Source organism: Cherax quadricarinatus, chromosome 72, assembly GCF_038502225.1.
Source record: "Cherax quadricarinatus isolate ZL_2023a chromosome 72, ASM3850222v1, whole genome shotgun sequence".
NCBI classification, from domain to species: Eukaryota; Metazoa; Arthropoda; class Malacostraca; order Decapoda; family Parastacidae; genus Cherax; species Cherax quadricarinatus.
In genome coordinates, this window is record NC_091363.1 from 4,599,193 (window position 1) to 4,626,692 (window position 27,500).

The 27,500-nt window shown below is 44.4% G+C and overlaps 1 protein-coding gene across 1 annotated transcript in view; it reads right to left on the bottom strand.

The window, feature by feature from the left end:
- LOC128701437 (protein scarlet-like) overlaps nucleotides 1-27,500 on the bottom strand; it is a 48,628-nt gene that overhangs the window by 13,379 nt on the left and 7,749 nt on the right. Inside the window, exons 3-7 of the mRNA XM_070100222.1 lie at nucleotides 22,859-22,907; nucleotides 20,246-20,432; nucleotides 15,666-15,836; nucleotides 11,684-11,922; nucleotides 5,809-6,010 (exon numbers count right to left, since the gene is read on the bottom strand). Of these exons, the coding sequence (XP_069956323.1) occupies nucleotides 5,809-6,010; nucleotides 11,684-11,922; nucleotides 15,666-15,836; nucleotides 20,246-20,432; nucleotides 22,859-22,907 (848 nt within the window). The remainder of the gene's footprint in view (nucleotides 1-5,808; nucleotides 6,011-11,683; nucleotides 11,923-15,665; nucleotides 15,837-20,245; nucleotides 20,433-22,858; nucleotides 22,908-27,500) is intronic.

Here is a 27,500-nt window from a genome sequence, read left to right on the forward strand (position 1 = left end):
TGTACCTGTGTATGTGTGTACCTGCGTGTGGTGTGTGTACCTGTGTGTGGTGTGTGTACCTGTGTGTGGTGTGTGTACGAGTGTACATGTGTGTACTTGCGTGTGGTGTGTGTACGAGTGTACATGTACTCACCTAATTGTGGTTGCAGGGGTCGATACTCAGCTCCTGGCCCCGCCTCTTCACTGAGTGCTACTAGGCCCTCTCTCTCCCTGCTCCATGAGCTTTATCATACCTCGTCTTAAAGCTATGTATGGTTCCCGCCTCCACTACTTCACTTGCTAGGCTATTCCACTTCCTGACTACTCTATGACTGAAGAAATACTTCCTAACATCCCTTTGACTCATCTGGGTCTTCAACTTCCAATTGTGACTCCTTGTTTCTGTGTCCCATCTCTGGAACATCCTGTCTCTGTCCACCTTGTCTATTCCACGCAGTATTTTGTATGTCGCTATCATGTCTCCCCTGACCCTCCTGTGTGTGTACGAGTGTGATGTGTAAGTGTGCGAATGTGTGCAATGTGTGTACGTGTGTGTTGTGTGTACATGTATGTACGGGTGGTATGTGTGTACGTAGTTGATATGTGTACGTGTATGTACAGGTGTTGGTGTGTACGTGGATGATGCGTGTACATGTGTGTACGTAGATGATGCGTGTACATGTGTGTACGGGGACAATGTGTGTACATGTGTGTACGTGGATGATGTTTGTACGTGGATGATGCACGTACATGTGTGTACGTGGATGATCGTGTACATGTGTGTACGTGAATGATGTTTGTACGTGGATGATGCATGTACATATGTGTACGTGGATGATGCATGTACATGTGTGTGCGTGGATGATGCATGTATAAGTGTGTACGTGGACGATGCATGTACATGTGTGTACGTGGATGATGCATGTACATGTGTGTGCGTGAATGATGCGTGTACAAGTGTGTACGTGGATGATGCATGTACATGTGTGTACGTGGATGATGCATGTACAAGTGTGTACGTGGATGATGCATGTACATGTGTGTACGTGGATGATGCATGTACATGTGTGTACGTGGATGATGCGTGTACAAGTGTGTACGTGGATGATGTTTGTATGTGGATGATGCATGTACATGTGTGTACGTGGATGATGCATGTACATGTGCGTACGTGGATGCATGTATATGTGTGTACGTGGATGATGCATGTACAAGTGTGTACGTGGATGATGCATGTACATGTGTGTACGTGGATGATGCATATACATGTGTGTACGTGGATGATGCGTGTACAAGTGTGTACGTGGATGATGCATGCACATGTGTGTACGTGGATGCATGTATATGTGTGTACGTGGATGATGCATGTACAAGTGTGTACGTGGATGATACATGTACATGTGTGTACGTGGATGATGCATGTACATGTGTGTACGTGGATGATGCATGTACATGTGTGTACGTGGATGATGCATGTACATGTGTGTACGTGGATGATGCATGTACAAGTGTGTACGTGGATGATGCATGTACATGTGTGTACGTGGATGTTGCATGTACATTGTGTATGATGGGTGTACGTGTGTGTATGATGCGTGTACATGTGTGTACGTGGATGATGCGTGTACATGTATGTACGTGGATGATGCGTGTGTGTGTACGTGGATGATGCGTGTACATGTGTGTATGATGCGTGTACATGTGTGTACGTGGATGATGCATGTACATGTGTGTACGTGGATGATGCATGTACGTGTGTGTACGTGGATGATCCATGTACGTGTGTGTACGTGGATGATGCATGTGCATGTGTGTACGTGGATGATGCATGTACGTGTGTGTACGTGGATGATGCATGTACATGTGTGTACGTGGATGATGCATGTACGTGTGTGTACGTGGATGATGCATGTACATGTGTGTACGTGGATGATGCATGTACAAGTGTGTACGTGGATGATGCATGTACAAGTGTGTACGTGGATGATGCTTGTACAAGTGTGTACGTGGATGATGCATGTACGTGTGTGTACGTGGATGATGCATGTACGTGTGTGTACGTGGATGATGCATGTACGTGTGTGTACGTGGATGATGCATGTACATGTGTGTACGTGGATGATGCATGTGCGTGTGTGTACGTGGATGATGCATGTACATGTGTGTACGTGGATGATGCATGTACGTGTGTGTACGTGGATGATGCATGTACGTGTGTGTACGTGGATGATGCATGTACGTGTGTGTACGTGGATGATGCATGTACATGTGTGTACGTGGATGATGCATTTACGTGTGTGTACGTGGATGATGCATGTACATGTGTGTACGTGGATGATGCATGTACATGTGTGTACGTGGATGATGCATGTACGTGTGTGTACGTGGATTATGCATGTACATGTGTGTACGTGGATGATGCATGTACATGTGTGTACGTGGATGATGCATGTACGTGTGTGTACGTGGATGATGCATGTACGTGTGTGTACGTGGATGATGCATGTACATGTGTGTACGTGGATGATGCATGTACGTGTGTGTACGTGGATGATGCATGTACATGTGTGTACGTGGATGATGCATGTACATGTGTGTACTTGGATGATGCATGTACGTGTGTGTACGTGGATGATGCATGTACGTGTGTGTACGTGGATGATGCATGTACATGTGTGTACGTGGATGATGCATGTACGTGTGTGTACGTGGATGATGCATGTACATGTGTGTACGTGGATGATGCATGTACATGTGTGTACTTGGATGATGCATGTACGTGTGTGTACGTGGATGATGCATGTACGTGTGTGTACGTGGATGATGCATGTACATGTGTGTACGTGGATGATGCATGTACGTGTGTGTACGTGGATGATGCATGTACGTGTGTGTAGGTGGATGATGCATGTACATGTGTGTACGTGGATGATGCATGTACATGTGTGTACGTGGATGATGCATGTACATGTGTGTACGTGGATGATGCATGTACATGTGTGTATGTGGATGATGCATGTACATGTGTGTACGTGGATGATGCATGTACCTGTGTGTACGTGGATGATGCATGTACATGTGTGTACGTGGATGATGCATGTACATGTGTGTACGTGGATGATGCATGTACATGTGTGTACGTGGATGATGCATGTACGTGTGTGTAGGTGGATGATGCATGTACATGTGTGTACGTGGATGATGCATGTACGTGTGTGTACGTGGATGATGCATGTACATGTGTGTACGTGGATGATGCATGTACATGTGTGTACGTGGATGATGCATGTACATGTGTGTACGTGGATGATGCATGTACATGTGTGTACGTGGATGATGCATGTACGTGTGTGTACGTGGATTATGCATGTACATGTGTGTACGTGGATGATGCATGTACATGTGTGTACGTGGATGATGCATGTACATGTGTGTACGTGGATGATGCATGTACATGTGTGTACGTGGATGATGCATGTACATGTGTGTACGTGGATGATGCATGTACATGTGTGTACGTGGATGATGCATGTACATGTGTGTACGTGGATGATGCATGTACATGTGTGTACGTGGATGATGCATGTACATGTGTGTACGTGGATGATGCATGTACGTGTGTGTACGTGGATGATGCATGTACATGTGTGTACGTGGATGATGCATGTACATGTGTGTACGTGGATGATGCATGTAAATGTGTGTACGTGGATGATGCATGTACATGTGTGTACGTGGATGATGCATGTACAAGTGTGTACGTGGATGATGCATGTACATGTGTGTACGTGGATGATGCATGTACAAGTGTGTACGTGGATGAAGCATGTACATGTGTGTACGTGGATGATGCATGTACAAGTGCGTACGTGGATGATGCATGTACATGTGTGTACGTGGATGATGCATGTACATGTGTGTACGTGGATGATGCATGTACAAGTGTGTACGTGGATGATGCATGTACATGTGTGTACGTGGATGATGCATGTACAAGTGTGTACGTGGATGATGCATGTACAAGTGTGTACGTGGATGATGCATGTACATGTGTGTACGTGGATGATGCGTGTACATGTGTGTACGTGGATGATGCATGTACATGTGTGTACGTGGATGATGCATGTACATGTGTGTACGTGGATGATGCGTGTACATGTGTGTACGTGGATGATGCATGTACATGTGTGTACGTGGATGATGCGTGTACATGTGTGTACGTGGATGATGCGTGTACATGTGTGTACGTGGATGATGCATGTACATGTGTGTACGTGGATGATGCGTGTACATGTGTGTACGTGGATGATGCATGTACATGTGTGTACGTGGATGATGCATGTACAAGTGTGTACGTGGATGATGCATGTACATGTGTGTACGTGGATGATGCATGTACAAGTGTGTACGTGGATGATGCATGTACATGTGTGTACGTGGATGATGCATGTACAAGTGTGTACGTGGATGATGCATGTACATGTGTGTACGTGGATGATGCATGTACATGTGTGTACGTGGATGATGCATGTACAAGTGTGTACGTGGATGATGCATGTACATGTGTGTACGTGGATGATGCATGTACAAGTGTGTACGTGGATGATGCATGTACAAGTGTGTACGTGGATGATGCATGTACATGTGTGTACGTGGATGATGCATGTACATGTGTGTACGTGGATGATGCATGTACATGTGTGTACGTGGATGATGCATGTACATGTGTGTATGGTGCGTGTACATGTGTGTATGGTGCGTGTACATGTGTGTATGGTGCGTGTACATGTGTGTATGGTGCGTGTACATGTGTGTATGGTGCGTGTACATGTGTGTATGGTGCGTGTACATGTGTGTATGGTGCGTGTACATGTGTGTGTATGATGCGTGTACATGTGTGTACGTGGATGATGCATGTACATGTGTGTACGTGGATGATGCGTGTACATGTGTGTACGTGGATGATTGGATGATGCGTGTACATGTGTGTCCGTGGATGATGCATGTACATGTGTGTACGTGGATGATGCGTGTACATGTGTGTACGTGGATGATGCGTGTACATGTGTGTACGTGGATGATGCATGTACATGTGTGTACGTGGATGATGCATGTACATGTGTGTACGTGGATGATGCATGTACATGTGTGTACGTGGATGATGCATGTACATGTGTGTACGTGGATGATGCATGTACATGTGTGTACGTGGATGATGCATGTACATGTGTGTACGTGGATGATGCGTGTACATGTGTGTACGTGGATGATGCGTGTACATGTGTGTACGTGGATGATGCGTGTACATGTGTGTACGTGGATGATGCATGTACATGTGTGTACGTGGATGATGCATGTACATGTGTGTACGTGGATGATGCATGTACATGTGTGTACGTGGATGATGCATGTACATGTGTGTACGTGGATGATGTATGCACGTGTGTGTACGTGGATGATGCATGTACGTGTGTGTACGTGGATGATGCATGTACGTGTGTCTACGTGGATGAGCCCACTTATAAAAACTCAACTCAATTTACTCTGACATATAAATATGACCAAAATTTGGACATGACATTTTGACATGACGTTTTAACACGGCGGTTTGACATGACCCAAACCATCTCAACCTCGGCACCATTCTCTGAATTACGAAGTTAGTAGTGTAGGTACGCCTCTGGCAAGACAGTGGTGGAATGAATGATGATCAAAGTGCTTCTTTTTTCCGGGTCATCCCACCCAGTCGATGTGTTAACCAAAAAAAAAAATAAAAAATAACTCCTAGTGTAGTGATATACGATCATGTTATCACACTTGATATCTCACCCGTGTATCCTTATATTGGAGGTTCATGTTATCATGGTACTGGATGGTCAGGTCGATGTCCTTAGCGTAGGCCGAGACAGCGAAGTGGTCACAGATCCTCTTGATGCGTTCTCTGGATCTGAGTTCGTGTCCCGGCTGGACGGCCAGAGTGTGGATGTAGAAGTCTGCTGGGTTGAAGGTCGCCGGGCACTTGTGACCCAAGCTAGCGAAGGAGACGAGGTCAGAGGTCAAAATGGTCAGGGAGATTAAGACACTTGATGGTTATTCTTCAGTCAGATACAAAGGGAGCAGTAGTAGTGAAATGAAGACGATATAATCAGTCCATCAACCTTGGAGAAAAAGTATTTGAGGTGGTCAATCCCTCAGTCTGGAGAAGAGCTCAGCTCCATGGTCTGGAACTGAACTCTTCTCCAGGCTGAGGGACTGACCACCTCAAATACCGATTCCAACATCACTACTTCACCTGTTGCCTCTGTATGTGACTGAAGAATCCTACTGTGTAGGCGATACGTTTCATCAATAAAGCAACCCAACTGTTGCACATGTGCCTTAATCATCAACCCGTCCGTATTTCATACCAATATCAGTAATGGTGAGAGAGAAACAAATGCAGTTCAGAACGAGGAACAATAACCTAACTGATGTAAACATCTCACTGGATGAAAGAGCAACGTTGGATCCTGTCAGACAAAAATATATAAAAAAAACTGACTAGTTTTTGTCTGCAAGTTATGAGTGAGTTTTGAGTTGTACCAGTCATGGTGATTGTGAGTTTTTCTTACAGGGTTAATAAAGAACGAAAAGGCACAATACCGTGACTGGAACAATACACAAATAACCCGCACGTAGGAGAGAGGAGCTTACGACGACGTTTCGGTACGACTTGGATCATTTACAAGTCACGCTGACACACGAAGGTGAGGGAGCCAGTGTGTATAGGTGAGGGGGAGAGGGACGGGGCAAAGAGGGGGAAGAAAGAAGAGGAGTAGTGGTAGACGTAATGCTGGCAGTGGAAGTAGTAGTAGTAGTAGTAGTAGTATTTGTGGTAGTGTCAGTGTAACTTGTAAATTGTCCAATTCGGACCGAAACGTCGTGGTAAGCTCCTCTCTCCTACGTGCGGGTTGTGTATTGTTCCAGTCTCGGTATTGTGACTTTTGTTCTTCATAACACAATATTTTAATCACGGTGAATAATTTCACAAACAGACATAGCAATAAGCCGCCTGTCTGCCATAAATGCATGTAGTGGCTTTCTTTTGTACTTAACACTGTTACCTGTATACAACGTTCTCTGTGTACTGCATAACGAAATTAAGTATTTGTGGTTGAATGTTGAGTGTTGCGCTTGTGTCTTCTTGGTGTTGGTTATCGTTAGCAAAATTAGGAGAGTGAAGCGTGTAGAAAAGTGGTTCAGAAAACCCACAGATTGATAAATTATGCACATGTAAGAACATAAGAACATAAGAACGAAGGAACACTGCAGAAGGCCTACTGGCCCATGCGAGGCAGGTCCAAGTCTCCTACCGGCTTAAGCCAATGCACCCAACCTAGTCAGGTCAGGTCACATTGACTTAAGGGAGGAACACGGCAACCGACCTGGTAGCACAAGCTATCAGGTCTAACTCACACCCACCCACATCTACTCATGTATTTATCCAACCTATTTTTAAAGCTACACAACGTTCTAGCCTCTATAACGGTACTTGGGAGTTTGTTCCACTCATCCACAACTCTATTACCAAACCAGTACTTTCCTATATCCTTCCTGAATCTGAATTTTTCCAACTTAATAGCACACTATTTACATCCCCTTTATTTATTCCTGTCTTCCATTTATACACCTCAATCATATCCCCCCTAATTCTACGTCTTTCTAGAGAGTGCAGTTTCAGGGCCCTTAGTCTATTTTCATAGGGAAGGTTTCTGATACATGGGATCAACTTTGTCATCCTCCTTTGTACATTTTCCAGAGAATTTATATCCATTCTGTAATACGGTGACCAAAACTGTGCAGCATAATCTAAATGAGGCCTAACCAAGGATGTATAGAGTTGAAGAACAACCTGAGGACTCCTATTATTTATGCTTCTTGATATGAAGCCAAGGATTCTATTAGCTTTATTGCGAACACTTATGCACTGTTGTCTTGGTTTCAGATTACTGCTAACCAGAACTCCTAAATCTTTTTCGCAATCCGTAATATTAAGATCTACATTATTTAGTTTATATGTGGCATGGTTATTGTCCTGTCCAACATTTAGAACTTTGCATTTGTCTATATTAAACTGCATCTGCCACTTCTCCGACCACTGCATCAGTCTATTCAAATCTTCCTGGAGTGCTCGAATGTCCTCGTCAGAATGAATTCGACGGCCTATTTTGGTGTCATCGGCAAACTTGCCGATGTCGCTCTTTATGCCCTCATCTATGTCGTTTATGTAGATTGTGAACAGCAGGGGGCCCAACACTGACCCCTGTGGAACACCGCTCGTGACACTTCCCCACTCTGATTTCTCCCCATTTATGCAAACTCTCTGCTGCCTATTTGTCAACCATGCCTCTATCCAGGAAAAAATTTCTCCTCCTATTCCATGTGCTTTAATTTTCCTCAACAGTCTCTGATGTGGGACCCTGTCAAAAGCCTTACTGAAGTCCATATACACAATATCATATTCATTACCATGATCTACCTCCTCAAATACCTTAGTGAAAAAAGTTAATAAATTCGTAAGGCAGGAACGCCCCTTTGTAAAACCATGCTGAGATTCGTTGATTAATTTATGCTTTTCAAGGTGGCTACGAACTGCCTCGGCAATTATTGATTCCATAAATTTTCCCACTATGGAGGTCAGGCTTATTGGTCTATAGTTCGAAGCTAAGGACCTGTCACCTGTTTTGAAAATAGGTATCACATTTGCCATTTTCCACTTATCTGGCACCATGCCAGTTTGTAGTGATATGTTGAAAAGATTAGCCAAAGGTGTGCTAAGCTCCTCTTTACATTCCTTTAGAACCCTTGCATACAGTTCATCAGGGCCTGGGGATTTGTTAGGTTTTAATTTATCTATTTGCCTAAGGACCATGTCACTTGTGACCCTAATAGTGCACAGTTTATTATCGTCCTGTTCTACATAATTTTTCATTACTGGAATATCGCTGGTATCCTCCTGTGTAAAAACTGAGAGGAAGTATGTGTTAAAAATTCTACACATTTCCTTATCACTGTCAGTGAGCTGACCCGAGGAACTTTTGAGTGGGCCTATCTTGTCCCTGATCTTACTTCTGTATACCTGAAAGAATCCTTTTGGGTTAGTCTTCGATTCTCTTGCAACTTTAACCTCATAATCTCTTTTTGCTTTTCTAATTCCCTTTTTTATTTCTCTCTTTAACTGAATATATCGATTTCTCAATTGCCCCTCTCCTCTTTTGATTTGCCTATATATGCCTCTCTTTTGACCAATCAGATATTTTAATCTATTGTTCATCCATTTAGGATCATTTTTGTTTGATCTGATTTCCCTATTTGGAACATAATTTGACTGAGCAGCTAGAACTATGCCCTGGAAAGCATCATATCGGCAACCATCACCACCTACCTGACCCTTAGTCAGGTCATTCCAGTTCAGCCCACCTAAGTAATTTTTCAGTCCTATGAAATCAGCCAAGCGAAAGTCAGGGACGGAGACTTGATTGCCATTATTAGGGGAATTCCATGATATATTAAAACTGAGTGATTTGTGATCACTTTCCCCAAGCTCATCATTAACCTCAAGATTATTAATTAGTGTTTCCCTACTGGCAAGAACCAAGTCAAGGAGGTTATTTCCCCTAGTTGGCTCTGTCACAAACTGTTTTAAAAAACAATCCTGGATCGTATCAAGAAAGTCACCTGACTCTAAATTTCCTGTCAAATTGCTCCAGTCAATCTGTCTATAGTTGAAATCTCCCATTAGCACAACATTTTCGTATGTAGATGCCTTACGAATTTCGTCCCATAGAAGTTTACTGCACTCCCTATCAAGATTTGGGGCCCTGTAAATCACACCCAAAATTAGTTTTTCTCGGCCCTCGAGAAGCTGTAACCAAACAGATTCAGTGGCTGACGCTTCTAATTTAATATTTTGTCTAACACAACAATTTAAATTGTTTCTGACATACATCGCTACTCCACCACCTTTCCTGTTGACCCTGTCAGTGTGGAATAATTTATAGCCTTGTATGTGACATTCAGAGGGCATCTCTCTATCTTTCAGATTGAGCCAGGTCTCTGTTATAGCAATAATATCTATGTTTCCTGCACTTGCAATTAATCTTAGCTCATCTATCTTATTTCTTACACTCCTGCTATTAGTATAGTAAACCTTAAGGGAGCTAGTCCCTTGCTGCCCTCTGCTGTCCCCCTTTGTTTGCTGACCTGATCTATTGTCTTTATTTATAACTTCATGCTGAATGCCTTTTATACATTTACTGTTTCCAACCCAAGTGTTGCAACCTGCTTGTTTCCCACACACACCCATACCTCTATCTTCCATCAGTTTAAAATCATAGGCATTTCACCAATGGCCTTCTCAATCGAGTCTGCAAGTGCTACCACCCCAGCCCCAGAGAGATGTACCCCATCCCTTGCATACATATCATGTTTGCCATAAAAGTTGTTCCAGTTGTCAATGAATGGGATTGCAAGTTCCTTGCAGTATCTGTCTAGCCAGCAATTTACACCAATTGCCCTAGACAACCATTCATTTCCTACTCCCCTTCTAGGCAAGATGCTACATATGATTGGGATCCCTCCCTTAGACTTAATGAAATCTATAGCTGACCTGTACTTATCTAGCAGCTCTTCTCTCATACCCTTCCCAATATCATTTCCACCAGCACTGAGACAGATAATGGGCTTTTTCCCATTACCTGACATGATATTATCCAGCCTGTTGACAATGTCCCCAACACCAGCTCCAGGGAAGCACACTCTATCTCTCATCTTCTTATTCCTATTACAAAAAGCACGGTCAATATATCTTACCTGAGAGTCACCAACCACAAGAATGCGCTTACCTCCATTAGCAGGGGCAGTAGTACCCTTACCTTCACTGGCCACTGAAGTACATTCATCCTGAAGAACAGAGAAGCGATTTCCTACCTTCAGATCTTCACTCTTAACTTTCCTTACTCTGATGCGCCTTCCATTACTGTGAACCACTCGCCACTTGTAGCAGGTGCTGGACTGCACCTCACTGCTGGTAGCCGTTGCTACCTCCCCAACTACAGCCTCCTCACAGCGAGAGACAGACTGCACCTCACTTGAAGCCTCATTCCCCACAACTCCAGCCACCTCACACTCTCTCCCAGACCCATTGAAGTGGTCCTTCAGCCTCCTAATCTCCTCCTGGAGAAGCAAGACCTCCTCCTTCAACTCTCCAACCTCAATTTTTAAAACACTGCAGAAGCAAGCCATGCTTTGTAACCGTCCACACTAATCCCCAAAGCAGCTCAGGGTCTGTGACCTCACGTGACGACTGACCATTGACACTTGGGGTGTCTTTATTGTGGAAACGTTTCGCCATATAGTGGCTTCATCAGTCCAGTACAGAGAAGAATGGTGAAGATCAGAAGGAGTTTAAAGTAATCAGTCCCTTAGCCTGGGGTTGATGTTATCAGTCCATCAATCTTGATAAGAAAAGAGCATATACGGGAAGAAGTGGCTTATATACTGCAGACAGGTGATGTGAAGCAGTAGTAGGCGGTGTCACCTTGGACAAATCCACAGGTGAGGTGAAGCAGTTGTTTGCGGTGTCACCTTGGACAGATCCACAGGTGGAAGTAGGTTTAGGCAAGAGTTAAGAGTACAGATAAGGGGACAACAAGCAGCGCCTCACCCATCCAAGAACTGCAGAGCTCCTGACGAGGACCCCATGTAGGCCAGGCGACCCTCCGCCAGCAGCAGGAGCTTGTCGAACATAAGGAACACCTCTGTGGAGGGTTGGTGGATGGTGCAGAGGATAGTCTTGCCTCGAGCCGCCATTTCTCGCATCATTCGTACCAGCTTCTTGGCATTGTAAGAGTCGAGGCCTGTGGTAGGCTCGTCACAGAAGAGCAGAGGCGGGTCAGTCAGGATCTGTGGGAGTATATATTTTGGCACAGATCATACATAGTGTAAATTACCTGGGATAATCCCAAAAAAGTCAGAAAAATTGACTTATTTCCAGTAAGTAGGTTTATTTAGGCGCATGTGCACAAAAGTACAGTTACCATACATGATGTAGATTACCTGAGATAAAGAAAAAGTCAGATATAGTGGTTTGTTTCCATTGGAGTTCTTGGAGTAAAATAGAGGCCAGACGAGGGAAATAGAGGCCATACGAGGGAAATAGAGGCCAGACGAGGGAAATAGAGGCCAGACGAGGGAAATAGAGGCTAGACGAGGGAAATAGAGGCCAGACGAGGGAAATAGAGGCCAGACGAGGGAAATAGAGGCCAGACGAGGGAAATAGAGGCCAGACGAGGGAAATAGAGGCCAGACGAGGGAAATAGAGGCCAGACGAGGGAAATAGAGGCCAGACGAGGGAAATAGAGGCCAGACGAGGGAAATAGAGGCCAGACGAGGGAAATAGAGGCCAGACGAGGGAAATAGAGGCCAGACGAGGGAAATAGAGGCCAGACGAGGGAAATAGAGGCCAGACGAGGGAAATAGAGGCCAGACGAGGGAAATAGAGGCCATACGAGGGAAATAGAGGCCAGACGAGGGAAATAGAGGCCAGACGAGGGAAATAGAGGCCAGACGAGGGAAATAGAGGCCAGACGAGGGAAATAGAGGCCAGACGAGGGAAATAGAGGAGAGACGAGGGAAATAGAGGCCAGACGAGGGAAATAGAGGCCAGACGAGGGAAATAGAGGCCAGACGAGGGAAATAGAGGCCAGACGAGGGAAATAGAGGCCATACGAGGGAAATAGAGGCCAGACGAGGGAAATAGAGGCCAGACGAGGGAAATAGAGGCCAGACGAGGGAAATAGAGGCCATACGAGGGAAATAGAGGCCAGACGAGGGAAATAGAGGCCATACGAGGGAAATAGAGGCCAGACGAGGGAAATAGAGGCCATACGAGGGAAATAGAGGCCAGACGAGGGAAATAGAGGCTAGACGAGGGAAATAGAGGCCAGACGAGGGAAATAGAGGCCAGACGAGGGAAATAGAGGCCAGACGAGGGAAATAGAGGCCATACGAGGGAAATAGAGGCCAGACGAGGGAAATAGAGGCCAGACGAGGGAAATAGAGGCCATACGAGGGAAATAGAGGCCGGACGAGGGAAATAGAGGCCATACGAGGGAAATAGAGGCCAGACGAGGGAAATAGAGGCCATACGAGGGAAATAGAGGCCAGACGAGGGAAATAGAGGCTAGACGAGGGAAATAGAGGCTAGACGAGGGAAATAGAGGCCAGACGAGGGAAATAGAGGCCAGACGAGGGAAATAGAGGCTAGACGAGGGAAATAGAGGCTAGACGAGGGAAATAGAGGCCAGACGGGGGAAATAGAGGCCAGACGAGGGAAATAGAGGCCAGACGAGGGAAATAGAGGCTAGACGAGGGAAATAGAGGCCAGACGAGGGAAATAGAGGCTAGACGAGGGAAATAGAGGCCAGACGAGGGAAATAGAGGCCAGACGAGGGAAATAGAGGCTAGACGAGGGAAATAGAGGCTAGACGAGGGAAATAGAGGCCAGACGAGGGAAATAGAGGCTAGACGAGGGAAATAGAGGCTAGACGAGGGAAATAGAGGCCAGACGAGGGAAATAGAGTCTAGACGAGGGAAATAGAGGCCAGACGAGGGAAATAGAGGCCAGACGAGGGAAACAGAGGCTAGACGAGGGAAATAGAGGCCAGACGAGGGAAATAGAGGCTAGACGAGGGAAATAGAGGCCAGACGAGGGAAATAGAGGCCAGACGAGGGAAATAGAGGCTAGACGAGGGAAATAGAGGCCATACGAGGGAAATAGAGGCCAGACGAGGGAAATAGAGGCTAGACGAGGGAAATAGAGGCTAGACGAAGGAAATAGAATCCAGACGAGGGAAATAGAGGCCAGACGAGGGAAATAGAGGCCAGACGAGGGAAATAGAGGCCAGACGAGGGAAATAGAGGCCAGACGAGGGAAATAGAGGCCAGACGAGGGAAATAGAGGCCAGACGAGGGAAATAGAGGCCAGATGAGGGAAATAGAGGCCAGACGAGGGAAATAAAGGCCAGATGAGGGAAATAGAGGCCAGACGAGGGAAATAGAGGCCAGACGAGGGAAATAGAGGCCAGACGAGGGAAATAGAGGCCAGACGAGGGAAATAGAGGCCAGACGAGGGAAATAGAGGCCAGACGAGGGAAATAGAGGCCAGACGAGGGAAATAGAGGCTAGACGAGGGAAATAGAGGCCAGACGAGGGAAATAGAGGCCAGACGAGGGAAATAGAGGCCAGATGAGGGAAATAGAGGCCAGACGAGGGAAATACAGGCCAGATGAGGGAAATAGAGGCCAGACGAGGGAAATAGAGGCCAGACGAGGGAAATAGAGGCCAGACGAGGGAAATAGAGGCCAGACGAGGGAAATAGAGGCCAGACGAGGGAAATAGAGGCTAGACGAGGGAAATAGAGGCCATACGAGGGAAATAGAGGCCAGACGAGGGAAATAGAGGCTAGACGAGGGAAATAGAGGCTAGACGAGGGAAATAGAGGCCAGACGAGGGAAATAGAGGCCAGACGAGGGAAATAGAGGCCAGACGAGGGAAATAGAGGCCAGACGAGGGAAATAGAGGCCAGACGAGGGAAATAGAGGCCAGACGAGGGAAATAGAGGCCAGACGAGGGAAATAGAGGCTAGACGAGGGAAATAGAGGCCAGACGAGGGAAATAGAGGCCAGACGAGGGAAATAGAGGCCAGACGAGGGAAATAGAGGCCAGACGAGGGAAATAGAGGCTAGACGAGGGAAATAGAGGCCAGACGAGGGAAATAGAGGCCAGACGAGGGAAATAGAGGCCAGATGAGGGAAATAGAGGCCAGACGAGGGAAATAGAGGCCAGACGAGGGAAATAGAGGCCAGACGAGGGAAATAGAGGCCAGACGAGGGAAATAGAGGCCAAACAAGAGGAAATAGAGACCCAGCAAGTGGAAATAAAACCCAGACAAGTGGAAATAGAACCCAGACAAGTGGAAACAGAACCCAGACAAGTGGAAATAAAACCCAGACAAGTGGAAACAGAACCCAGACAAGTGGAAATAGAACCCAAACAAGTGGAAACAGAACCCAGACAAGTGGAAACAGAACCCAGACAAGTGGAAACAGAACCCAGACAAGTGGAAACAGAACCCAGACAAGTGGAAACAGAACCCAGACAAGTGGAAACAGAACCCAGACAAGTGGAAACAGAACCCAGACAAGTGGAAACAGAACCCAGACAAGCGGAAACAAAACCCAAACAAGTGGAAATAGAACCCAAACAAGTGGAAATAGAACCCAAACAAGTGGAAACAGAACCCAAACAAGTGGAAACAGAACCCAGACAAGTGGAAACAGAACCCAGACAAGTGGAAACAGAACCCAGACAAGTGGAAATAGAACCCAAACAAGTGGAAACAGAACCCAGACAAGTGGAAACAGAACCTAGACAAGGGGAAACAGAACCCAGACAAGTGGAAACAGAACCCAGACTAGTCGAAACAGAACCCAAACAAGTGGAAACAGAACCCAGACAAGTGGAAACAGAACCCAGACAAGTAGAAACAGAACCCAGACAAGGGGAAATAGAACCCAGACAAGTAGAAACCGAACCCAGACAAGGGGAAACAGAACCCAAATGTAGGACAATCAACCCCCACTAACCTCGGAAGCGAAAGCCAGTCTCTTACGTTCACCTCCAGAGAGTGACTTGGTCATGCCAGGGACGCCAATCCTCGAGTGCAACACCTTAGTCAGTCCCAGTTCCTTGGTGAGCTGTTGTACTCTGGCCTTCCTCTCTGACCACGACGTTCCTGAGTCCATACGTAGCCGAGCCTAGACCAGTCTTTATTTTAGTGCTAACACCATCATCACCATGCGCACCTCTTGTTGTTATTATTATTATTATTATTATTATTATTATTATTATTATTATTATTATTATTGTTACTATGGTATTATCATTTTTGTCAACACATCGGCCGTATTGGCATTATTATTGATGTTAATGTACGTATATATTAATATTTTATTGACGAACAGGCAGCACTCTTTTCACCACCACTCAACCACCCACTACCACACACAACACTCAACCACCCACTACCACACACCACCACTCAACCACCCACTACCACACACAACACTCAACCAACCACTACCACACACCACCACTCAACCACCCACTACCACACACAACACTCAACCACCCACTACCACACACAACACTCAACCAACCACTACCACACACCACCACTCAACCACCCACTACCACACACAACACTCAACCACCCACTACCACACACAACACTCAACCACCCACTACCACACACAACACTCAACCACCCACTACCACACACAACACTCAACCACCCACTACCACACACAACACTCAACCAACCACTACCACACACCACCACTCAACCACCCACTACCACACACAACACTCAACCACCCACTACCACACACAACACTCAACCACCCACTACCACACACAACACTCAACCACCCACTACCACACACAACACTCAACCACCCACTACCACACACAACACTCAACCACCCACTACCACACACAACACTCAACCACCCACTACCACACACCACCACTCAACCACCCACTACCACACACCACCACTCAACCACCCACTACCACACACCACCACTCAGCCACCCACTACCACACACCACCACTCAACCACCCACTACCACACACAACACTCAACCACCCACTACCACACACCACCACTCAACCACCCACTACCACACACAACACTCAACCACCCACTACCACACACAACACCCAACCACCCACTACCACACACAACACTCAACCACCCACTACCACACACAACACTCAACCACCCACTACCACACACAACACTCAACCACCCACTACCACACACAACACTCAACCACCCACTACCACACACAACACTCAACCACCCACTACCACACACAACACTCAACCACCCACTACCACACACAACACTCAACCACCCACTACCACACACAACACTCAACCACCCACTACCACACACAACACCCAACCACCCACTACCACACACAACACTCAACCAACCACTACCACACACCACCACTCAACCACCCACTACCACACACAACACTCAACCACCCACTACCACACACAACACTCAACCACCCACTACCACACACAACACTCAACCACCCACTACCACACACAACACTCAACCACCCACTACCACACACAACACTCAACCACCCACTACCACACACCACCACTCAACCACCCACTACCACAGACAACACTCAACCACCCACTACCACACACCACCACTCAACCACCCACTACCACACACCACCACTCAACCACCCACTACCACACACCACCACTCAACCACACACTACCACACACAACACTCAACCACCCACTACCACACACCACCACTCAACCACCCACTACCACACACAACACTCAACCACCCACTACCACACACAACACTCAACCACCCACTACCACACACCACCACTCAACCACCCACTACCACACACCACCACTCAACCACCCACTACCACACACAACACTCAACCACCCACTACCACACACCACCACTCAACCAACCACTACCACACACAACACTCAACCACCCACTACCACACACCACCACTCAACCACCCACTACCACACACAACACTCAACCACCCACTACCACACACCACCACTCAGCCACCCACTACCACACACAACACTCAACCACCCACTACCACACACCACCACTCAACCACCCACTACCACACACAACACTCAACCAACCACTACCACACACCACCACTCAACCAACCACTACCACACACAACACTCAACCACCCACTACCACACACCACCACTCAACCACCCACTACCACACACAACACTCAACCACCCACTACCACACACCACCACTCAACCACCCACTACCACACACAACACTCAACCACCCACTACCACACACCACCATTCAACCACCCACTACCACACACCACCACTCAACCACCCACTACCACACGCCACCACTCAACCACCCACTACCACACACCACCAATCAACCACCCACTACCACACACCACCACTCAACCACCCACTACCACACGCCACTACTCAACCACCCACTACCACACACCACCACTCAACCACCCACTACCACACACCACCACTCAACCACCCACTACCACACGCCACTACTCAACCACCCACTACCACACACCACCACTCAACCAACCACTACCACACACCACCACTCAACCACCCACTACCACACACCACCACTCAACCACCCACTACCACACACCACTCAACCACCCACTACCACACACCACCACTCAACCACCCACTACCACACACCACCACTCAACCACCCACTACCACACACCACCACTCAACCACCCACTACCACACGCCACCACTCAACCACCCACTACCACACACCACCACTCAACCAACCACTACCACACACAACACTCAACCACCCACTACCACACACCACCACTCAACCACCCACTTCCACACACCACCACTCAACCACCCACTACCACACACCACCACTCAACCACCCACTACCACACACCACCACTCAACCACCCACTACCACACACCACAACTCAACCACCCACTACCACACACCACTCAACCACCCACTACCACACACCACCACTCAACCACCCACTACCACACACCACCACTCAACCATCCACTACCACACACCACCACTCAACCACCCACTACCACACACCACCACTCAACCACCCACTACCACACACCACCACTCAACCACCCACTACCACACACCACCACTCAACCACCCACTACCACACGCCACCACTCAACCACCCACTACCACACACCACCATTCAGCCACCCACTACCACACACCACCACTCAACCACCCACTACCACACACCACCACTCAACCACCCACTACCACACGCCACCACTCAACCACCCACTACCACACACCACCACTCAACCACCCACTACCACACACCACCACTCAACCACCCACTACCACACACTACCACTCAGCCACCCACTACCACACACCACCACTCAACCACCCACTACCACACACCACCACTCAACCACCCACTACCACACACCACCACTCAGCCACCCACTACCACACACCACCACTCAGCCACCCACTACCACACACCACCACTCAACCACCCACTACCACACACCACCACTCAACCACCCACTACCACACACCACCACTCAACCACCCACTACCACACACCACCACTCAGCCACCCACTACCACACACCACCACTCAGCCACCCACTACCACACACCACCACTCAGCCACCCACTACCACACACCACCACTCAACCACCCACTACCACACACCACCACTCAACCACCCACTACCACACACCACCACTCAGCCACCCACTACCACACACCACCACTCAACCACCCACTACCACACACCACCACTCAACCACCCACTACCACACACCACCACTCAGCCACCCACTACCACACACCACCACTCAACCACCCACTACCACACACCACCACTCAACCACCCACTACCTCACACCACCACTCAGCCACCCACTACCACACACCACCACTCAACCACCCACTACCACACACCACCACTCAACCACCCACTACCACACACCACCACTCAACCACCCACTACCACACACCACCACTCAGCCACCCACTACCACACACCACCACTCAACCACCCACTACCACACACCACCACTCAACCACCCACTACCACACACCACCACTCAGCCACCCACTACCACACACCACCACTCAACCACCCACTACCACACACCACCACTCAACCACCCACTACCACACACCACCACTCAGCCACCCACTACCACACACCACCACTCAACCACCCACTACCACACACCACCACTCAACCACCCACTACCACACACCACCACTCAGCCACCCACTACCACACACCACCACTCAACCACCCACTACCACACACCACCACTCAACCACCCACTACCACACACCACCACTCAACCACCCACTACCACACACCACCACTCAACCACCCACTACCACACACCACCACTCAACCACCCACTACCACACACCACCACTCAACCACCCACTACCACACACCACCACTCAACCACCCACTACCACACACCACCACTCAGCCACCCACTACCACACACTACCACTCAGCCACCCACTACCACACACTACCACTCAGCCACCCACTACCACACAAAACCACTCACCATGAACATCAGATGCTCCCTGACGCTCAGAGTTCCCACGAAGATATCATCCTGGTGAACGTAACCAGAGATGGCGTTCATGCTGTGACTGACCTTGTGACCGTTCACCAGTATATCACCGTCAACCACCACCTCCCCCGGGGTGCGATGCGCCAGAGCGTTCATCAGAGTAGACTTACCCGCCCCGCTGAGTCCAATATATATATATATATATATATATATATATATATATATATATATATATATATATATATATATATATATATATATATATATATATATATATATATATATATATATATATATATATATATATATATATATATATATATATATATATATATATATATATATATATATATATATATATATATATATATATATATATTACGTTTTCAAGCATATGCTTATATATCTGCGGTATTCATGATAGCACACAAGTGTTATGGACTCATGGTGGCACAAGTGTTATGGACTCATGAAGGCACACAGTTGTTATGGACTCATGGTGGCACACAGGTGTTATGGACGCATGAAGACACACAGGTGTTATGGACGCATGAAGGCACACAAGTGTTATGGACTCATGGTGGCACACAGGTGTTATGGACGCATGAAGACACACAGGTGTTATGGACTCATGAAGGCACACAGGTGTTATGGACGCATGAAGGCACACAGGTGTTATGGACGCATGAAGACACACAGGTGTTATGGACTCATGAAGGCACACAGGTGTTATGGACGCATGAAGGCACACAGGTGTTATGGACGCATGAAGACACACAGGTGTTATGGACTCATGAAGGCACACAGGTGTTATGGACGCATGAAGGCACACAGGTGTTATGGACGCATGAAGGCACACAGGTGTTATGGACTCATGAAGGCACACAGGTGTTATGGACGCATGAAGGCACACAGGTGTTATGGACGCATGAAGACACACAGGTGTTATGGACTCATGAAGACACACAGGTGTTATGGACTCATGAAGGCACACAGGTGTTATGGACGCATGAAGGCACACAGGTGTTATGGACGCATGAAGGCACACAAGTGTTATGGACTCATGAAGGCACACAGGTGTTATGGACTCATGAAGGCACACAGGTGTTATGGACGCATGAAGACACACAGGTGTTATGGACTCAGGAAGACACACAGGTGTTATGGACTCAGGAAGGCACACAGGTGTTATGGACTCATGAAGACACACAGGTGTTATGGACTCAGGAAGGCACACAGGTGTTATGGACTCAGGAAGGCACACAGGTGTTATGGACTCAGGAAGGCACACAGGTGTTATGGACTCATGAAGGCACACAGGTGTTATGGACTCATGAAGGCACACAGGTGTTATGGACGCATGAAGGCACACAGGTGTTATGGACTCATGATGGCACACAGGTGTTATGGACTCATGAAGGCACACAGGTGTTATGGACGCATTAAGGCACACAGGTGTTATGGACGCATGAAGGCACACAGGTGTTATGGACGCATGAAGGCACACAGGTGTTATGGACTCATGAAGGCACACAGGTGTTATGGACGCATGAAGGCACACAGGTGTTATGGACGCATGAAGGCACACAGGTGTTATGGACGCATGAAGGCACACAGGTGTTATGGACGCATGAAGGCACACAGGTGTTATGGACGCACGTATATTGTTGTAACTTACGTACAATTTAAGCTAAGAATAACCTAGGATATGCTGAGATAATCTAGAAAAAGTTAGAATAAGCAAGGATAACCCAGGATAAGCTATGATAACCCAGTACAAGCTAGGATAACCCAGGGTAAGATATAACCCAGTATAAACTAGGATAACCAGGATTAGCTGGGATAACCCAAGATAATCTATAATAACTTAGGGTAAGTTACGATAACCTAGCATCAGTTAGAATAACCAAGGATAGACAAGGATAAGCTAAGATTACCAAATTATTTCTAAAACTAACCGAACCACAATAAATATTAGAACCGGTGTATCGAAACCCCATTGAATAATATAATAATAATAATAATAATAATAATAATAATAATAATAATAATAATAATAATAATAATAATTAATTTTTGATCAATATACCTTCAAGACTTTATCAATATATACTGAGAGATGTATATTACTGATGTATATACATCTTCTAGCACATACACTGACAGATATACTCATCTTTTAGGCTTTATCAAAGTTTACTGTGTGTATATACACGGCCGTATATACATCTCTTAGTACAGTGATAGATATACACCTCTCATTGTATATACGTAGATATACACCACTCAGCATGTATACACAGAGAGATACCTCAGTGTATACACACTAAATAAACGTATACATCGCGATGTATATATTCTCTTTTGTTAATTGTAATATTATTATTATTATTATTATTTATTATTATTATTATTATTATTACTATAAATATTATCATTGTTATTAATACAATCATGGTGAGTGCTAAACTCGTAAGAGTTATACACCATCTGGGAAATACGGGGCAATCAGATTTAATGCGTGAAAAGTGAGAGGGGTGGATAGCTCTGCTTTCTTGGATCAAGAGCCCACCATCACTAGTTTGAAAGTGGACAGTGACTTACCTGGCTCCCATGAGTGCCACCAAAGTGCCAGGCTGCACCGCTCCAGACACTGTTGATACAATAGTAATAATAATAATAATAATAATAATAATAATAATAACAATAATAATAATAATAATAATAATAATAATATTATTAATAATAATAATAATAATAATAATAATAATAATAATAATAATAATATTAATAATAATAATAATAATAATAATAATAATAATAACAACAACAATAATAATAATAATAATAATAATAATAATAATAATAATAATAATAATAACAACAATAATAATAATAATAATAATAATAACAACAACAACAATAATAATAATAATAATAATAATAATAATAATAATAATAATAATAATAATAATAATAATAATCTTTATTTCTAGACGTACATGATACAACTTATACAGACCATAGCTGACATCAGTGACATACTACTATATAGAAAGTCCCTTGTAATGCTGAGCATTTCCCGCTAATTAGGTCAGTTTTGTCCCCCAGGATGCGACCCACACCAGTCCACTAACACCCAGGTACCTACTTACTGCTAGGTGAATATGGACAGCAGGTGTCTTAAGGAAACACGTCCTAATATTTCCATCCGTACCGGGGATCGACCCCTGGCCCTCAGTGTGTGAGCTGATTGCACTAGCGATCGACTGTATATAATTAGGGATGGGCTATAGTATCGTTACCTTTGTAAAATGTTAATATTACTGTGTGGTTAAAAGTATCTACATTAATATATATTGTGCTGTAAATATTGTCTTATACAGTAAACGCAGTCATTATATATATATATATATATACATATATGTATATATATATATATATATAATACATATATGTATATATATATGTATATATATATATATATATATATATATATATACATATATATATATTTATATATATATATATTTTTTTTTTTTTTTTTTTTTTTTTTTTTTCAACAAGTCGGTCGTCTCCCACCGAGGCAGGGTGACCCAAAAAAGAAAGAAAATCCCCAAAAAGAAAATACTTTCATCATCATTCAACACTTTCACCACACTCACACATTATCACTGCTTTTGCAGAGGTGCTCAGAATATAACAGTTTAGAAGCATATACGTATAGAGATACACAACATATCCCTCCAAACTGCCAATATCCCAAACCCCTCCTTTAAAGTGCAGGCATTGTACTTCCCATTTCCAGGACTCAAGTCCGACTATATGAAAATAACCGGTTTCCCTGAATCCCTTCACTAAATATTACCCTGCTCACACTCCAACAGATCGTCAGGTCCCAAGTATCATTCGTCTCCATTCACTCCTATCTAACACGCTCGTGCACGCTTGCTGGAAGTCCAAGCCCCTCACCCACAAAACCTCCTTTACCCCCTCTTTCCAACCCTTTCGAGGACGACCCCTACCCCTCTTTCCTTCCCCTATAGATTTATATGCTTTCCATGTCATTCTACTTTGATCCATTCTCTCTAAATGACCAAACCACCTCAACAACCCCTCTTCTGCCCTCTGACTAATGTTTTTATTAACTCCACACCTTCTCCTAATTTCCACACTCCGAATTTTCTGCATAATATTTACACCACACATTGCCCTTAGACAGGACATCTCCACTGCCTCCAACCGTCTCCTCGCTGCTGCATTTACCACCCAAGCTTCACATCCATATAAGAGTGTTGGTACTACTATACTTTCATACATTCCCTTCTTTGCCTCCATAGATAACGTTTTTTGACTCCACATATACCTCAACGCACCACTCACCTTTTTTCCCTCATCAATTCTATGATTAACCTCATCCTTCATAAATCCATCCGCCGACACGTCAACTCCCAAGTATCTGAAAACATTCACTTCTTCCATACTCCTCCTCCCCAATTTGATATCCAATTTTTCTTTATCTAAATCATTTGATACCCTCATCACCTTACTCTTTTCTATGTTCACTTTCAACTTTCTACCTTTACACACATTCTCAAACTCATCCACTAACCTTTGCAATTTTTCTTTAGAATCTCCCATAAGCACAGTATCATCAGCAAAAAGTAACTGTGTCAATTCCCATTTTGAATTTGATTCCCCATAATTTAATCCCACCCCTCTCCCGAACACCCTAGCATTTACTTCTTTTACAACCCCATCTATAAATATATTAAACAACCATGGTGACATTACACATCCCTGTCTAAGACCTACTTTTACCGGGAAGTATTCTCCCTCTTTTCTACACACCCTAACCTGAGCCTCACTATCCTCATAAAAGCTCTTTACAGCATTTAGTAACTTACCACCTATTCCATATACTTGCAACATCTGCCACATTGCTCCTCTATCCACTCTATCATATGCCTTTTCTAAATCCATAAATGCAATAAAAACTTCCCTACCTTTATCTAAATACTGTTCACATATATGCTTCAATGTAAACACTTGATCTACACATCCCCTACCCACTCTGAAACCTCCTTGCTCATCCGCAATCCTACATTCTGTCTTGCCTCTAATTCTTTCAATTATAACCCTACCGTATACTTTTCCTGGTATACTCAGTAAACTTATTCCTCTATAATTTTTACAATCTCTTTTGTCCCCTTTCCCTTTATATAAAGGGACTATACATGCTCTCCGCCAATCCCTAGGTACCTTCCCCTCTTTCATACATTTATTAAACAAAAGTACCAACCACTCCAACACTATATTCCCCCCTGCTTTTAACATTTCTGTATATATATATATTCCATATATATATATATATATATATATATATATATATATATATATATATATATATGTCGTGCCGAATAGGCAGAACTTGCGATCTTGGCTTAAATAGCAACGCTCATCTTGCCATATAGGACAAGTGAAAATTTGTGTATGCAATAATTTCGCCAAAATCATTCTGAACCTAACGAAAAAAATACATTTGATTGTGTTTGTTTAGTACTAAATTATTGTAAACGTATTTAAAATATATTTAGTTGGGTTAGGCTAAAATAAATTGCTCTTGTTATAATAAGGTTAGGTAAGTTTTATAAGATTCTTCTGATGCAAAATTAAATTTTTTTACATTAACATTAATTAAAAATTTATATCTTTAAACGTATAAGAGAAAATTTCAGAAAGGACTTAATTTTAAATGAGTTCTTGCTAATTGACCAGTTTTACATATTCGGCACGACATACAACCACTGTGAAAGAATAGAGAAATTCCAAGCGCTTTCGTGACTACTCACATTATCAAGGAACTATGAAAGTAAAGCATCCAAGGAAGGTATATAAGGGGTCTGGCCAACACCTCACTATCAGATCCCACAACGGTTAAACACCTGACGTGCGCCGACCCGACCGGACAGGTCCTTCGCACAACCCACCAACAAACTATTCTACCATCAAAAGGACGATCTCTCATGATGATTTTATGAGAATTATTCTTCAGAAACATATTGAAATAACTAAAATACAGGAGAAGGAAGCATTCAAAATATTGAGAAACAAAAAATACTCTTTTAATCAGGCCATTCCATCAGAATGGAAACACAGTATGTTGGATCATTGCTATAATAAACTCAGAAGAATTTGTAATGAACTCAAGAGCAAACTACAAAGAAAATTAGACATTTTAATTGAAAATAGTGATTGGACAAAGCATGCTAATAACAATTTTGTAATTAACTTATCAGATGAAATTTTAGACAAACATACAACTGCTGCTCTAAGTTTTGGCCTAAGTTTTGCAACTTCAAAAAAACTTAATAATGTTGAAATTGCAAAAGCCTTTTGTAACTTTGAAAAATTTTCTGATTTATCCCCTGATGAAATTAATATTAGTAAAGGAATGGTATATAGCTCTATGTTAAAACCAAACATTCCCAATTGCCCTCAAAGATTCTTTAAGTCTTATGATACACTTAATAACAATAAAAATTTGCGCCTTACTAAAGCAGACAAAATAAATGCAATAGTAATTATGAAAGAAAATGATTACCAAGAAAAAATGAATAATCTCTTAGATGATACTGAAACCTACTCTAAACTTAGGAAAAATCCCCTAGAAACCGTTAACAGCAATTTCAATAAAACAATAAAACTTCTACTGAAAGGCAAAGATGAATTAGTCAAACAATTTACTTCCACTAATCCATCTTTACCTTACATGTATGAACTAATAAAAACACACAAACCTGGGAATCCAGTCAGACCAATTATTAGCTCCATAGGATCAGTTTCATGTAAATTATCCAAATGGCTTGTTGATATTTTGAGCCCTATTGTTGGCAAAATTTCTAACTTTAATGTTAAAAACAACATAGACTTGGTTGATAAATTAAGCTCCTTGACTGACTTAAATGATTTTAACATGGTTAGTTTTGATGTTACTTCCTTGTTTACGAAAGTTCCTGTTGATGATTTATTAAGTTTTTTATCTGAAGAACTCGTTAACTATGATTTACCATTGCCAGTTCCTACTATCATTAAACTTATTAAACTTTGCATTGTTGATGCAAAATTTGTATTTAATGATAAGTTTTACACTCAGAAGTTTGGTATGGCAATGGGAAATCCTCTTTCACCTGTTCTTAGTAACCTATACATGGAATTTTTTGAAACAAGGATGCTTAACATAATC